General features: G+C 42.9%; 1 protein-coding gene across 4 annotated transcripts in view; it reads left to right on the top strand.

Annotated features, from left to right (window-relative positions):
* Positions 1 to 15,586, top strand: part of SIPA1L1 (signal induced proliferation associated 1 like 1) — a 135,788-nt gene that overhangs the window by 110,474 nt on the left and 9,728 nt on the right. For 3 of the 4 annotated variants that reach the window (XM_008138885.3, XM_008138884.3, XM_054715946.1), the window contains exons 14-16: positions 2,517 to 2,756; positions 4,307 to 4,472; positions 9,332 to 9,578. In XM_008138885.3, the coding sequence (XP_008137107.1) occupies positions 2,517 to 2,756; positions 4,307 to 4,472; positions 9,332 to 9,578 (653 nt within the window). Of the gene's footprint in view, positions 1 to 2,516; positions 2,757 to 4,306; positions 4,473 to 5,477; positions 5,698 to 9,331; positions 9,579 to 15,586 lie in introns of those variants that run through there. The other variant, XM_054715947.1, reaches the window with a different exon arrangement.

The following is a 15,586-nucleotide window of genomic DNA, read 5'->3' as shown; positions in this document are numbered from 1 at the left end:
ATTTTTACATACAAGATGTTCCCCCAAAATGTATACACACTTTTTTCTGATAGCTCAATAGATGTTTCTTTCTTTTCAGATTTAGCCCATTGGAATTAATAATTATTCAAAGTGTGTATACATTTTGGGGGGATACCCTATATGTTCTCTTATTCTTTACCTTCAGATGAATAGAAGTTCTTTTAATGGCAGTCCCTTTCCTTTATGATCCCATTAAAGATCTTCTGCTTCTATCAGAAAAAAATGTTCTTCTATGTTCTAGTCCAGAATCTTCAGATTTACATGTAAATGCACAATCCAGCTGGAAGTGATTTTTATGTAAGGTCTTAGGTGGGAGTTTCAGATCCTTTTTACCTGTATGTGCTATCTCAGGACCATTAGAGTGCAGGGGGTTTTGTTTATTTTTCTTGTCTTTTTTGTTTTATGTATTTTCCCCTTAGTTCTCTATTCTAGAATAGTTTCTGGTTTACAGAAAGCTGCACAGGTAGTAAAGAGAGCTCCCCAGGACCCCTCACCAGTCTCCCACATGACTGTAGTACAGTGTCATCGCTGAGGAAGCCATAGTGATATGTCATTATTAGCTAATGACCGTGCGTCGTTCAGACCAGGACCATCAGTTTTTGATTAATGAAACTGCAGCTGAGGGATGCTCTGAGACCACATCCTCCTAACTAACTCTTCAAGTTAGTGACCAAGTCCATCATCCTAAAGAGTCAGCTGTCTTTGGTCCCAGCCTGAGCTGGAGAACTCAGCAGGACTCCCGGAGTGTAAACTTGGATCCTGTGAGATCATGGGTAGAGAGTGCGGAAATCCTCAATTAAAGGCCCTCAGCTTGTGGTCAACTTAAACTCTCACCCCTAGAATTCTGCCTTTCTGAGTTTTAAAAGTATAAGGAGTAGCCTTCTCCTTAAGTTTTATGGACTTCAATTTTAAACTATATTGATGATGAACAGCTTTCTAACTTTTATTTTTAGTCACATTCTGTACATTATTTATCTTACAACTGGAGTTTGTACCTTTTGACCCCCCTCACCCATTTCATCTCCCCTACCTCTGGCAACCACCAATCTGGTTTTTAGATTACATGTGAAAGTGAGATCATGCAGTATTTGTCTTTGTCTGACTTTTTCTCTTAGCATAACACCCTCAAGGTCTACTCGTGTTATTGCAAATGGCAGGGTTTTCTTTTTGTTATGGCTGAATAATCCATTGTGTGTATATAATATACCACATTTTCTTTATCCATTCAGTCATTGATGGACAGTTAGGTTGCTTTCATGTCCTAGCTATTGTAAATAATGCTGCAGTGAGCACAAGGGGCACAGATATCGCAAGATGGTATTTTTGAGAAGTGGAATTGCAGGATCATATGTTAGTTCTTTTTTATTTTTATTTTTTGAGGAACTGTTTGAGGAACCTCCATACTGTTTTCCATAGTGGTTGCACCAATTTATAATCCCACCAACAGTGCATAATGGTTCCCTTTTCTCCACATCCTTGCCCACATTTGTTATTTCTTGTCTTTTTGATAATGACCATTCTAACAGGTTATTATGGTTTTGATTTGCATTTCCTGGTGCTTAGTGCCACTGGGCATCTTCTCATGCACCTGTTGGCCATCTGCATGTCTTAGAAATGATGTCTGTTCCGATCCTCTGCCCATTTTTTAATCTATTTGTTTTTCTCCTGTTGAGTTGTTTGATATAGACCATGGTAGTACAGGGATATTAACCCCTTATAGGTAGATATTGTCTCTCATTTTGTAGGTTGCCTTTTTATTTTGTTGATGGTATTTTTTGCTGTAAGCAGCTTTTTAAATTGATGCAGTCCCACTTGTTCGTTTTTGCTTTTGTTACCTTTGCTTTTGCTGTCAAATCCAAAATATCATTGCCAAGACTGAAGTCAGAGAACTTACCTCCTATTATTTCCTTCTAGGAGTTTTACGGGCTCAGATCTTGTACTTCAGTATTTAATCCGTGTTGAGTTGGTTTTTGTGTGCCGTGTAAGAAAGCTCATTCTGATGAACAGCTTTCTCTAGAGAGTCAGTATTCGTGCAGGTGCCGTGGATGTGAGTGTAAGCTGTACGCCTGACCGGTCTCCTCTCCTGTTCTCGGCATGGGCCTGGCAGCGTCGCCATAACCCCAGGTTCTGAGGAAGGCAAGACAGACGGCCCTGAGACCGCTGGGCCTTTGCGGCAGGCTCTCCCCCACTTGCCTCCTGTAGACTTCCCTGTAGCAAACCTAAGAGGTGCCAGCGTGTTTCAAAGTCTCACTGTCCTACTTTTTACTGTAAAGTGCAGACTGATCCCCCTGACCACCTTTCACTCTGACAGCAGACATTTAAATTGTGGTGAGAAAGCCCGGAAGGCCGGCCAGCCGGCCCCATTCATGTTCCATGAAATAGCCGTTGTTCCTAACCCGCCGCAGCCCTGTCCTGATGACACCCCGCTGATGCACTGACCCCGATGCGAGCGCGCACGCACACGTGGCCCTTGTCTCTGCCCTGCTTCTCCTCAGCACCATGAGCTCCCGCCACTCTGCCAGCCCCGTGGTCTTCACCAGTGCCCGGAGTTCCCCTAAGGAAGAGCTTCATCCGGCCACCTCCTCGCAGCTTGCACCCTCCTTCTCCTCTTCCTCGTCCTCCTCGTCTGGGCCTAGGACTTTCTACCCTCGCCAGGGCGCGACTAGCAAGTACCTGATTGGATGGAAAAAACCCGAAGGAACCATAAATTCTGTGGGATTTATGGACACAAGAAAGTAAGAATTCTTTTGTTTCTCTTACTGGGTGGTTTGCTTTTAACATGACAGAGAACAGAAAAGTTTGAGGCAATTTTCTGTGGCTGAGGTAGCCAGGCTGGGAGGTAGGGAAGGGTTGATATGGTAGGGAGATTATTATTATTGTTGTTGTTATTTTGGTTAATCCTCACCTGAGGATATTTTTTCATTAAATTTTAGAGAGAGTAGAAGGAAGGGAGGGAGGGAAGCGGGGAGAGAGAAACAGCGACATGAGAGAGACTCATGTTGGTTGCCTCCCACATGTGCCCCGACCACAGCAGGGCATCGAACTTGCAACCCAGGTATGTGCCCTCGAGTAGGAGTCAAACCTGTGAGCATTCGGTGCATGGGCCCAAGTTCTAATCACTGAGCAGCACTTATTTTTTTTTCTAAGTAAAACTTGTCTTAAATTATCTCTCCCACTCCATTCCTTAAATAAGATGTATTTCAATATATTCAGATTTGAGAGTCTTAGATCTCCTAGGAAACAGTACATTCGTATCCCCTTATCCATGGGGGATACGTTCCACAACCCCCAGTGGATGCCTGAAGCTGCAGGTAATACCGAACCCTGTATACTAGTATACTGTGGTGTGTTTTTTATACATTCATACCTTTGATAGTTGATAAATTAAGCACAGTATGAGATTAACAACAATAACTAATAATAAAATAGCACAATTATAACAACAAAGTTATGTGAATGTGGTCTCTCTGTGATAACGATTTGGTAACTGGGGCAGCTAGGAGGTAACTAATGGGGGGGTAGTGTACCCATCTGGGGATACGTGGGACAAAGGGATGATTCACGTGTCGGGCAGGAAGGTACAGGTTTCATTCACACAACTCAGAATGGCACACAGTTTAGAACAAGAATTGCTTATTTCTGGATTCTTGCATTTAATACTTTTGGATCATGGTTGACCCTGGGTAAATGTAACCACAGGAAGCAAAACCTCGGGTAAGAGGGAAGATGGTATGTCTGAAGAACGAATTTCAGAAAAATCAACCCTCTGGTGCAAAGATCCCCCCACCCCTTCCCTTTGATGGTATTAATCACAGCCTCCCCATCTGGTTCTTAACTGGGCCAGGAGGCACCAGAGGGAACATTGGAAAGTAAGTGACTACATGTATATAAAGGACTGACTATAAAGGACTTTTTACAAAGTAGTACAGCAAAAAAAGAATAAATGATTCATTCAATTACATTGTTTTTGTCTGCACAAAGATTGCATTTGGGATTTATACCCTGTGTCTTTTATTAAAAAGTCTGTTGCTAATTTTGGCTTGGTAGAGCTAATTGTTTCCTGTAAAAGAGTGATTTTTTTCATTAGACTTTTTAGTTTATGTTTCAAATTGGTTTCATTTCTTCAACAATAATTTATCCGAGTAGCTTCCAATGTAATTGAACAGAAGTAATTCTCCTTTTCTCTCCTATAACATCTCTCCAATGACTTACATCCTTCCCAGCCCACTGTGACCTTCGGTCCACCGGACTGATTCAGTTCATACCACCTCTCTCCTTTTTCAAGGCGTCATCAGAGTGATGGCAATGAAATAGCCCACGCCAGGCTGCGGGCCTCCACCAGGGACCTCCGAGCATCTCCTAAGCCAACCTCCAAGTCCACCATTGAGGAGGATCTCAAGAAACTCATCGACCTTGAAAGCCCAACTCCCGAATCCCAGAAGAACTTTAAGGTACAAGACAGAGCTTGGGGCAAATAGCAGTTCGAGAGAGGCCAGATGGGCCGGAGCTGCTCGCCACAGTTACTCCCTCCAAAAAGGTGGTTCCCAGCTCCTCCCCATTGAAACCCCTTCCCACCATCACCCAGTCTTCCCAATAATTAGCTCACCGTGTTTTCCAAATGTTCTGTTCCTGCAGCGACATCCCTTTAGTCTGGGTGGATGTCCGCCTGTCCTACCCCCGGGGTTCTTTCTCCTCCCAGGGTCCCCTGCTCGGTGCACAAGCAGCTCTTTCTTGAACGTTACTCTCCGAGTGCCATTGTTCCTCGGAACTCCACAGAGGCGTCTGGGGCCCCTCGTCAGACAGACGTTTTTCTCTAAGGGCTTTAGTCCTTCTATCCAAAGGGCTCCCCTTCCTGTGTGCCCACAGCACTCTGCACCCTGGCCTGCTTCTGCCCCAGCGCTGGCCCTACCCCGGGTGCTCTAGTCCAGCCAACGGTCTGCACACTCACCTTCAGAACCTCCAGGCTCTCTCCACTTCATAAAGCCTCCTCCCCCTCTCTCTCAGAAGTCCAGGCTGCAGGGCCTTCTCTAGAACCCAGGCCCCGCCCATCCAGTCCCAGAACCCATTCCCCCTCCCCGTTTGCTTGGAACTGGTTTGTGTGTCAGTGGCTGCACCTTTGCGTAGGCATGGGGAAGGTTTGTTCCGCTCACCTCAGCTTGGACTCTCTGCTCTTGTCCCCTGAGGTGAGCAGCGCTCAGGGCTTGGAGCCCGTGTGTGGTGAGCGGGGCCCAAAGGTATTCACTGTGAGTATAAGGCACTGCAGTAGCGGGCAGTCCCAGGAAAAGGGCGTCTACCCAGGAAGGTGGCAGTGAACGTGGTCGTGTTCTGTTCACCAGGTTCTTAGATGGATGATTTGCAGTCTGTTTGACGTGACTGGCAAGCTTCATTTAAGAACTTGGGGAATTTATTAAATTTATTAAATGGAAGCTAGACTATTAACTACTCCCCACTCGCAGGCTGTGATCAGAAGCGGGAGCACGTCCTGCAGGAGCCCAGTGGTCGCGTCCCCTTCGGGCGTTCTCGGCACACGTGCGTTTTCCTCCAGGCGGGCGGACACACCTCCTGAACTTACAGTCAGCATCGACAGCACTGAGGTGGACTCCAAAGCCCATTCTCGAGTTTTGCAAAAGAAGTGATTTATTAACATAAACATTAAGATCATAAATCATGTTAAAGATTTGCCATTCTTGATTTCTGTTCTATAAGCCAGCACTTCACAGTTCTGACTCATCACCCGGGGTACAAACCGTTTCCTTAGCAACCTCGCAAAGGATAGCACTTAAAATTTTTTTATCCATCAAAACCCAATGAGGTGTATTAAATGTTTAAGGACCAGTTTAAAAATAAAAATTATTTTACATTTTTCCTTTGATTTAGAGGAAAGTAAAACTTGCCATGAAAGAAATCTGTCCTCCAAGTCTTAGTGTGACGTTTTTGGAAAGGGGCAAGTTTAACGCTCGCGTTCTTCTGATTCACTCCTGCGCTGGAAGTAATTGAAAGCAAATGTCCGTTTTGCTGTTATTTTAAGTCTTGGCTTTTATTTCCAAAATGAATTACTTTAACATTCCTATTTGAAACAGGGGTGCACGTTCTTTAAGCTGTGATTATGTGACTGTCAGACCCTCTAAAAGTAAATCCTTCTGCTGAAACTATTACTATAAAAAGGCTGGAAGCAGGAGCTGGAAATAGCCTGTTTTCTCTCCAATCCCATCCTTTCTGGTTTGGTTTCCAGATGAGCTCAGCTAAGTAGCTCTGTGTGTCTTCGGAGACTGACTGAATGCCCGTGGCTCTGCTGTGTCAGGAAGGCCAGTGTGCCCTGGAGAACCTTCCAGGTCACACCCGGCTCACGGCTCCAGGCCACTGCATCAGGCTCCACATGCCAGGAGAGGCAGCTTCAGGCTGTGAGCCTTGGAGCCACTCACACCACGTTGGCTTTATTGGCCAGCAAGAAACCTCCTTGGCAGGCAGAGATGGGACAACGCTATTTTCTTTTTCTTTTTCTGTTTTAAACCAAAGCTTTTTAAAAATGTTTTTATTGCTTTTAGAGGAAGGGAGAAGGAGAAAGATAAAAACATCAGTGATGAGAGAGAACATTGATCGGCTGTCTCCTGTATGCCCCCTACTGGGAATCAAGCCCATAACCCGGGCATGTGCCCTGACGGGGAATGGAACGGTGACCTATTGGTTCCTGGGTGAATTCTCAACCACTGAGCCACGCCGGCTGGATGAATAACCCTATTCTCTATGAGGGCTGCATACAGTGGCCAGTGAGCAGACAATAGTGCAAACCAGTAGTCCTGCTAGCACTCAGGCACAGACCAAAGAAAGAGGCCTCACCCAGCTCCAGGGTTCAGGAAGACCTGAGATACACCAGTGTTTCCTGCTTGTTGCAAGTGCAGGTGCCCCCATTTCACTGGGAGCCAGGAGGGCTGCCAAAGTGGGAGAAGAGCAGGCTGACCTGGAGCAAGGCGCCACCTCTCCAGGCCGTGTTCCTAGGCTTTGAAATAGAAGGCCAGAGTATGTCAGTGGTGCCCAAATGATTTTAAAGCACAAAGACGCTTTTATTGAATGAAAGTGTACATGGAAGTCCAATATGTAGGATGAGAAAGCAGAGTGTCTCTTATAAGAGGGGTGGGTGTCATGGCCCTGGGTCCCACCTGAACATCTCCTCTCCACAAGCAATGATGCTGTGATGAACCCTGAAGGCTCCTGGGAGCACAGCTTGAAAACCCCCCAGCCTGATGCTCTCAACCCCTTCCCAGTCAGCCATCAACTCCATGTGGTTCTTTCCCACGGGCTTGTAGCCCTCGGTGGGGCCACTCGGCAATCTCAGGCCTGACCTGCCAGGAAGGTAGAGAGGGCGCTTGCCGGAACCAGAGAGGTGTGCACCTTTAAGACTGGAATTGAAGTGGGGGGTGGGGGGGTGAGGAACCATCCTCACGAGTTTGGACAAGACTAGGTCCAGCTACTCTTAATGCACAGAAAGCACCTGGGCAGATGGCTTCCTTCCGTGGCCTATCAGGCCTCCCTTTCCTGCAGGATGTTAGACCTTTTAATAAAGCACGCTGCTCAAAGGGCTCTTCCAGGCAGCGTTTACTGCTATGAAGTACACCAATATTTCCTGATGAGACTGAAACTAGAATTGGTGGAAAATTTCTCTCCTGGAAAACCATCAGGGTGGGAATACGCATAGGAGAAGGAAATCCCTCTGCTGAACCCAGAGGTGCCAACAAAGACTGAGCAGATTTTGAATGGAGATCCAAGATGGTCCTGGAGCTTGGAGATGGAGGAGAGGTGACCTGCTTGGTTTGTTGTTGTTTTTCTCATTGCAATTAGCAAGCCTTGTAACCTCTCTGATTCCCACTCTGTGCAGTGAGAAGAGAAATTGTTACTTCCAGACCAAGTTCCCTCCACTTAAAGACTCACCAAGCGTTTATCATAGCAGCTCAGTTTTCTGAGCAAGCACATACCTACCTTGGGTTTAGCTCATCACGCATTTTTAAGAGAGCACAGTTTTTACACAATTGGCTACACCTGAGGTTTACATTACAATGCCTTTGATTAATACCTTTTAAAATATTTATGCAGCAACTGTGCATGGCATGCTGTGGGTAGTATTGACTTGATTTAACCCTTGGTTTGTTAATGGAGTTGTGTTAGACCCTAGCACATGAATGAACCTGAGTGTCAACTCTGTATGCTCAGCTCTCTAAATGGAGCCGTTGCTGCATCATTGTCTCTCTGCCCCTTCAAAGTATCATGAAAAGTCCTGCGTGGCTTCCTGCCAGGACTCAGCCTCCTCCTCAGGCCTTCAGCTGTCCCCTCATTGTTCTCCCTGCCAAGGAGAGCAGTAGTCGAAGAGGAACTGAATAAATATAGTTTTATTCTTAACAGACCAAATACTCTGTTGGCTTTCAGGAGGCTGGATATTTAAATGTTAGTAATGTGTCTGTTGTCTCCCAACGAAGGGAATTCTCAGAAGCTTGCTCTTTGCGGAAAAATCTCAACTAAAATCAAATCAGGTCACCAAGGCAAAAGACATCAGTAAGAGATACAGCTACCTGGAATCTGGAACGTGTGTCATTTTTCCATAACTATATAAATACTTGTCATTTATAAATATGACTTTCCTGTTTTCATTTCAGGAATAGAAATCTATCTCAAAAAATAAATTATTGCCAAAACTCATTAAATATAATTATAGTAGTTAATGTTGATCAAGCGCCAGCTATTATTTGCACTGATATATTGTGTTGATCAAATGCTCTTGTTGCCCAGCAAACATGTAGTCACTTGACAAGCATATGAGGACACCTTCTTGGCTCCACAGCTGTTCCCTGGGGGCTGTAACATTATTTCATAACACCACTGATATACGTTATGATCAGTCCGTATTTCATTTACCCTCCTAATAATCTTGAGGGATGATGTGCCCCATTTCATAGACAAGGAGCTGGGCTCAGAGAGATGACATGGTTTGGTCAGTGACACAGGATTCAACAATAGCTCATATTTGTCTGGTCCTCATCTTGTTCTAAATTATGACACAGTATGGATGGATTCATTTAATTATGTGTCTGAATTATGCACTGAGCACTGATAGGCAGCATGGTGGGCTCTGGGGATCTCATGTTGGCCCTAAGGATGTAGACAGAGGTGGTAGACCTTGAGGCTCCCTGGTTGGGCTCTGGGGTTGGACGGGGTGTGCCTGAGAGCAGTGAATTTGTTAACCCGCTCATTCCCCCCAGCCTGGGCCCTGGGTGTGTGACCCGGAAAATTGACCTCCTGTTGTCTTGGCCCTGTTTTTCAGTTCCATGCGCTCTCCTCGCCTCAGTCTCCTTTCCCCCATACCCCCACCTCAAGGCGGGCCTTGCACAGGACGCTGTCGGATGAGAGCATCTACAGCGGCCAGAGGGAGCACTTCTTCACCTCAAGAGCCTCACTTCTGGACCAAGCCCTGCCCAACGACGTCCTCTTCAGTAGCACGTACCCTTCTCTCCCCAAGTCTCTTCCACTGCGGAGGCCTTCTTACACCTTGGGAATGAAGTCGCTGCATGGTAAGTCTGTGTTCAGCTGCAGCTGAATAGCCCTGCTGATGGTGGCCAGTGTCAGAGACGGCTGGCATTCAGTTTGCTCTGAGAATGACAGCTGGAGGAAGTTCTGCTAGCGTGCTCAGGTTATCTTGGCTCACCAATACCTCCTTCATTTAGCCTCTCACCAGTAGTCTCAGACCACAGGGTACAGATGTTCAAACTCACTAGACCGTAAGAGTCACCTGGGATGCATGCTTGTGTGTGTGTTTTTTTTATTTAAGGTATAATGGGCATATAACATTATAATTCAGGTGTTCAACATAATGATTTGATATTTGTTTACATTGCAAAATGGTCACCACAGTGAGTCTGGTTACCATCCATCACCATACATAGTTACAAAGTTTTTTATATTTTTGTGATGGGAACTTTGAAGATTTACTCTCCTAGCAACTTTCAGGTATGCAGTACAGTATATGGTGAGCAAAAGTAGGTTTACAGTTGTTCCTATGGAAAATAATACAGTCCTAATATATAAAACTCAGGGGTCGTCACAGCCTAAACAACTGGATGGACGACCAAACAGCAGGCTGCTGGCGGGAGGGAGCTCCCTCCCGGCCCTGGCCGGGGCGCGTCGGAACTCTGGGTCTCGCGCGATCAGGGGCATGGCCGGCCTTCAAATCGGACCCTGACAGGAGGAAGGAGGGAGCCCCATTTCTTGCAGAATCAGCCATTGGTCAGCTTGCTGTCAGCGGCCTGCCAACCAGGAATCCCATTCCCCTGCACCCCGGACCTTGATAGGAGGGAGCCCCATTCCTCACGGAATTGACCATTGGTCAGCTTGCTGTCAGCAGCCTGCCAGCCAGGAATCCCATTCACCTGCACCCCAGATCCTGACAGCAGGGAGGAGGGAATATGTCTAAAGACTAACTATTGGCACCTCGTACCTCTGAAGCTGAAAGAAGTCGGCATCAGTGACAGAATATGTCTGAAGACCAACTATTGGCACAACGTTCCTCTGAAGCCGAAAGAAGCTGGCATTGGCGACAGAATGTATCTGAAGACCAACTATTGGCATAATGTAGCTCTGTAGCCGAAAGAAGCCGGCGTCATCTACAGAAAATGTCTGAAGACCAACGTGCCTGTGAAGTTGAAAGAAGGCAGCAGCGACGACAGAATATGTCTAAAGAGCAGTCATCAACAAGTACTACCAATACTGGTAGGAACTGCTTCACAGATGAAAAACCATCTGATGGAAAATTTACTTGATGTTGTAGCAAAGGTAAAGTTTGTCCAAATGATATACATTTTCCAGAATACCCAGCATATTTTTAAAATTTAATGATAAACGAGGATTCTGACAGTAAAAATTTCATGGGAAATATTCATTCAGTAAATAGTTCTTTTGCTTTTGCTTCAATGGGTGCAAATATTGCATTGCCATCAGGATATGGGCCATACTGTTTTAGGATACATGGACAAGTTTATCACCGTACTGGACCTTGACATCCTTTGGATGGTGTTTCTTGGAAGTTTGCTCAACTCTATATTTTAGATATGGCCGAAGCGACGAGTAAAAGATTAGCAATGCCAGAAAACCAAAGCTGCTCAGAAAGACTCCTGATCAACATCAACAACCTCATGCATGAAATAAATGAATTAACAAAATCATACAAGATGCTACATGAGGTAGAAAGAAAAGCCCAATCTGAAGCAGCAGCAAAAGGCATTGCTCCCACAGAAGTAACAGTGGCGATTAAATACGACCGTAACAGTGATCCGGATAGATACAATTCTCCCCGTGTAACCGAGGTTGCTGTCATATTCAGAAACGAAGACGGGGAACCTCCTTTTGAAAGGGATTTGCTCATTCAGTGTAAACCAGATCCCAATAATATGAATGCCACTAAATGAAACAAATCAGTATCCTGTTTCCTACATTAGATGCAATGACATATCCTATTCTTTTTCCACATGGTGAAAAAGGCTGGGGAATGGATATTGCATTAAGACTCAGAGACAACAGTGTAATTGACAAAAATACTAGACAAAATGTAAGGACACGAGTCACACAAATGCAGTATTATGGATTTCATCTCTCTGTGCGGGATACGTTCAATCCTATTTTAAGTGCAGGAAAATTAACAGTTTATTGTCGATTCATATTAAAAAATGGAAGCCAATCGAATAAATTTCACTAAAGCAAACCAATCTAAGTTGAGAGTTGAAAAATATAGTGTTTTGATGGATTATCTCACATCTAGATCTGAAAATGACAATGTGACGATTGGTAAAATGATAATACTTCCATCATCTTTGGCAGTCCCAGAAATATGCAGCAGCGATATCAGGATGCTATGGCAATTGTAACGAAGTTTGGCAAACCTGATTTATTCATAACCATGACGTGCAACCCCAAATGGGCAGATATTACAAACAATTTACAACACTGGCAAAAGTTGAAAACAGACCTGACTTGGTAGCCAGAGTTTTTAATATTAAGTTGAATGCTTTTTTAAATGATATATGTAAATCCCATTTATTTGGCAAAGTAATAGCTAAAATTCATGTCATTGAATTTCAGAAACGCAGACTACCTCACACTCACGTATTATTGATATTAGATAGTGAATCCATATTACAAACAGACGATGGCATTGACCGTATAGTTAAGGCAGAAATTCCAGATGAATACCAGTGTGCTCAACTTTTTCAAATTGCAAAATCAAATGTGGTACATAGACCATGTGGAATACAAATTCCAAATAGTCCATGTATGGAAAATGTTCAAAGGGATATCCGAAAGAATTTCAAAATGCAACCATTAGAAATATTGATGGATATCCCAAATACAAACGAAGATCTGGTAGCACCATGTCTATTGGAAATAAAGTTGTCGATAACACTTGGATTGTCCCTTATTTGTGCCTTAAATATAACTGTCATATAAATGTTGATGTCTGCACATCGATTAAAAGTGTCAAATATTTAAATACGTCTATAAAAGGCACGATTGCGCAAATATTCAAATTTCTGAAAAAAATATCAATAATGACGAAGTACAGGATTTCATTGACTCCAGGTATGTGAGCGCTCCTGAGGCTGTTTGGAGACTTTTTGCAATGTGAATGCATGACCAATCTGATGCAATCACAAGATTAGCTATTCATTTGCCAAATGAACAAAATTTGCATTTTCAGACCGATGATTTTGCTGAAGTTATGGATAGGGCTAAAAGGCATAACTTGACTTTGATGGCTTGGTTTTTATTGAATAGAGAAGATTCCAACACACGTAATTATTATTATTGGGAGATTCCACAACATTATGTGTTTAATAATTCTTTGTGGAGAAAACGCCAAAAGGACAGAAATAAAGTATTAGGTAGACTGTTCACTGTGAGCTTTAGAGAACCAGAACAATATTACCTTAGACTTTTGCTTCTGCATGTAAAAGGTGCGATAAGTTTTGATGATTTGTGAACTGTAGGAGTTGTAATTTATGATACAGTTCGTGTAGCTGCTAAACATCGAGGATTATTAATCGACGACACTATCTGGAAAGATACGATTGATGATGCGATCATCCTTAATATGCCCAAACAACCATGGCAACTTGGAGATGGCAAACTTGATAGCAGTTTTTATTTAGGAATGGATATTATTGAAATCCCCTGTAACAGATCTATTATTGAAGCTACCTTTGGAAATACTATATCTATAGATATTAAAAATATATCTAAACATGCGATTCTTTGTCCAAAAAATGAGCACATTCAAAAATTAAATGAAGAAATTTTGGATATACTCGATGGAGATTTTCACACATATTTGAGTGATAATTCCATTGATTCAACAGATAATGCTGAAAAGGAAAATTTTCCCATCGAATTTCTTAATAGTATTACTCCTTTGGGAATGCCATGTCACAAATTAAAATTGAAAGTGGGTGAAATCATCATGCTACTGAGAAATCTTAATAGTAAACGTTGTCTTTGTAATGGTACTAAATTTATTATCAAAAGATTATAACCTAACATTATCGAAGCTAAAGTATTAACAGGATCTGAGGAAGGAGAGGTTGTTCTGATTCCAAGAATTGATTTGTCCCAGTCTGACACTGGCCTCCCATTTAAATTAATTCAAAGACAGTTTCCCATGATGCCAGGGTTTGCGATGACTATTAATAAATCACAAGGACAAACTCTAGACAGAGTAGGAATATTCCTACCTGAACCTGTTTTCGCACATGGTCAGTTATATGTTGCTTTCTCTTGAGTTCGAAGAGCGTGTGATGTTAAAGTTAAAGTTGTAAATACTTCATCACAAGGGAAATTAGCCAAGCACTCTGAAAGTGTTTTCACTCTTAATGTGGTATACAGGGAGATATTAAAATAAGTTTAATCAATTTATCAGTCATTGTATCAGTGTTGTTTTTACATCATGTTTTTGTTTTTATATCATGTCTCTGTTGTTATATCATGTTGTGATTATTAATAAATTTATATATTATTTTCATATACATTTTACTAATTTTCTTTCATCTCTCACACTTCTATTATAGAGAAAGGGAAAATAGCAATATTAAAATATTTCCTCTAATTAATTCCCTTTTAATGTGCACAAATTTTGTGCACCGGGTCACTAGTCTATAATAATAAAAGTGTAATATGCTAATTAGATCGGACATCCTTTCGGGGCAGTGAGTCCTGGGTGCCTCCCAGCGGCCACAGGGAATCCCAGGTCCCGAATGCCTGCCGGTGGCTGCAGGGAGGGAAGCCCGGGTCCCAGGTGCCTGCCAGCGGCCAGAGGGAGAGAAGACCGAGTCCTGGGTGCCAGAGAGAAGCTGGTGCCAGCAGCTGGGGGGAAGGAAGACCTACCTACTCTTGCATGAATTTCATGCATCGGGCCTCTAGTAGTTAATAAATAGTAATACAAGAATGAACTCTGTTTTGCATACTCACACCTGTAAACCTACTTGTGCCCCACACTGTATAATTAACTATAGTCATCATGCTCTATATCCTCATGACTTACCTTTTTGTGTCAGATTTTTTTCAATTAGCACGATGCCCTCAAGGTCCAGCATGTTGTTGCTAATAGCAAACTTTTATTTTCATAGCTGGTTATTCTATTCCATGGCATAGATGTCATATCTTCTTTACTCATCCATCAATAGACACTTAGATTATTTCTACATCTTGGTTATTGCAAATAATGCTGCAATGAACATGGGGGTACTTCTGTCTTTTCAAGTTAGTGTTTTCATTGTCTTTAGGTAAATACCCAGAAATAGAAGTGCTAGATCATATGGTAGTTTTATTTTGAGGAACCTCCTTACTGTTTTCCGTACTGACTGCACCAATATACAATCGTACCAACAGTGTACAAGGATTCCCTCTTCTTCACATACTCGCCAACACTTATATCTTGCTTTTATTTTTTTTCCTAGACATTAATATCTTGCCTTTTTTATAACAGCTATTCTAACAGTTGTGAGGTGATACTGATTTGCATTTTCCTGATGATTAGTGATGTTGAGCATTGTTTTATGTACCTGTTGGTCATCTGAATGTCTGGAAAAAGAAGTCTATTCAGATCTTCTGCCCAATTTGTCAGGAGATTGGGTTTTGAGTTGTGAGTTCTGTGTATATTTTGGATATTAACCCCTTAACGGATATATTATTTGGAAATATTTTTCTCCCACTTGTAGGCTGCCTTTTCATTTTGTTGATGGTTTCTTTGCTGTGCAGCTTTTTAGTTTGATGTAGTTGCACTTGTTTTATTTTTGCTTTTGTTGCCTTTGCTTTTGGTGTCAGCTCTAAGAATTCATTGCTCTAAGTGATTTGAAGGGGTGCACCTAAGAGCTGTGGGTTATGAAATTAATGCCTATCTTTTCTACTAGGAATCTTATATTCAAGCCTTTAATGCATCTTGAATTAATTTTTGTGTATGGTATAAATAATGGTCCAGATTCGTTCTTTTGCATGTGATTGTTCAGTTTTCCCAACACCATTTATTGAAGAGACTCTC

The sequence above is a fragment of the Eptesicus fuscus genome, chromosome 5 (assembly GCF_027574615.1).
Source record: "Eptesicus fuscus isolate TK198812 chromosome 5, DD_ASM_mEF_20220401, whole genome shotgun sequence".
Classification (NCBI taxonomy): domain Eukaryota; kingdom Metazoa; phylum Chordata; class Mammalia; order Chiroptera; family Vespertilionidae; genus Eptesicus; species Eptesicus fuscus.
The sequence above is the reverse complement of the archived record's forward strand: the minus strand, read 5'-3'. Positions and strand labels throughout refer to the sequence as shown.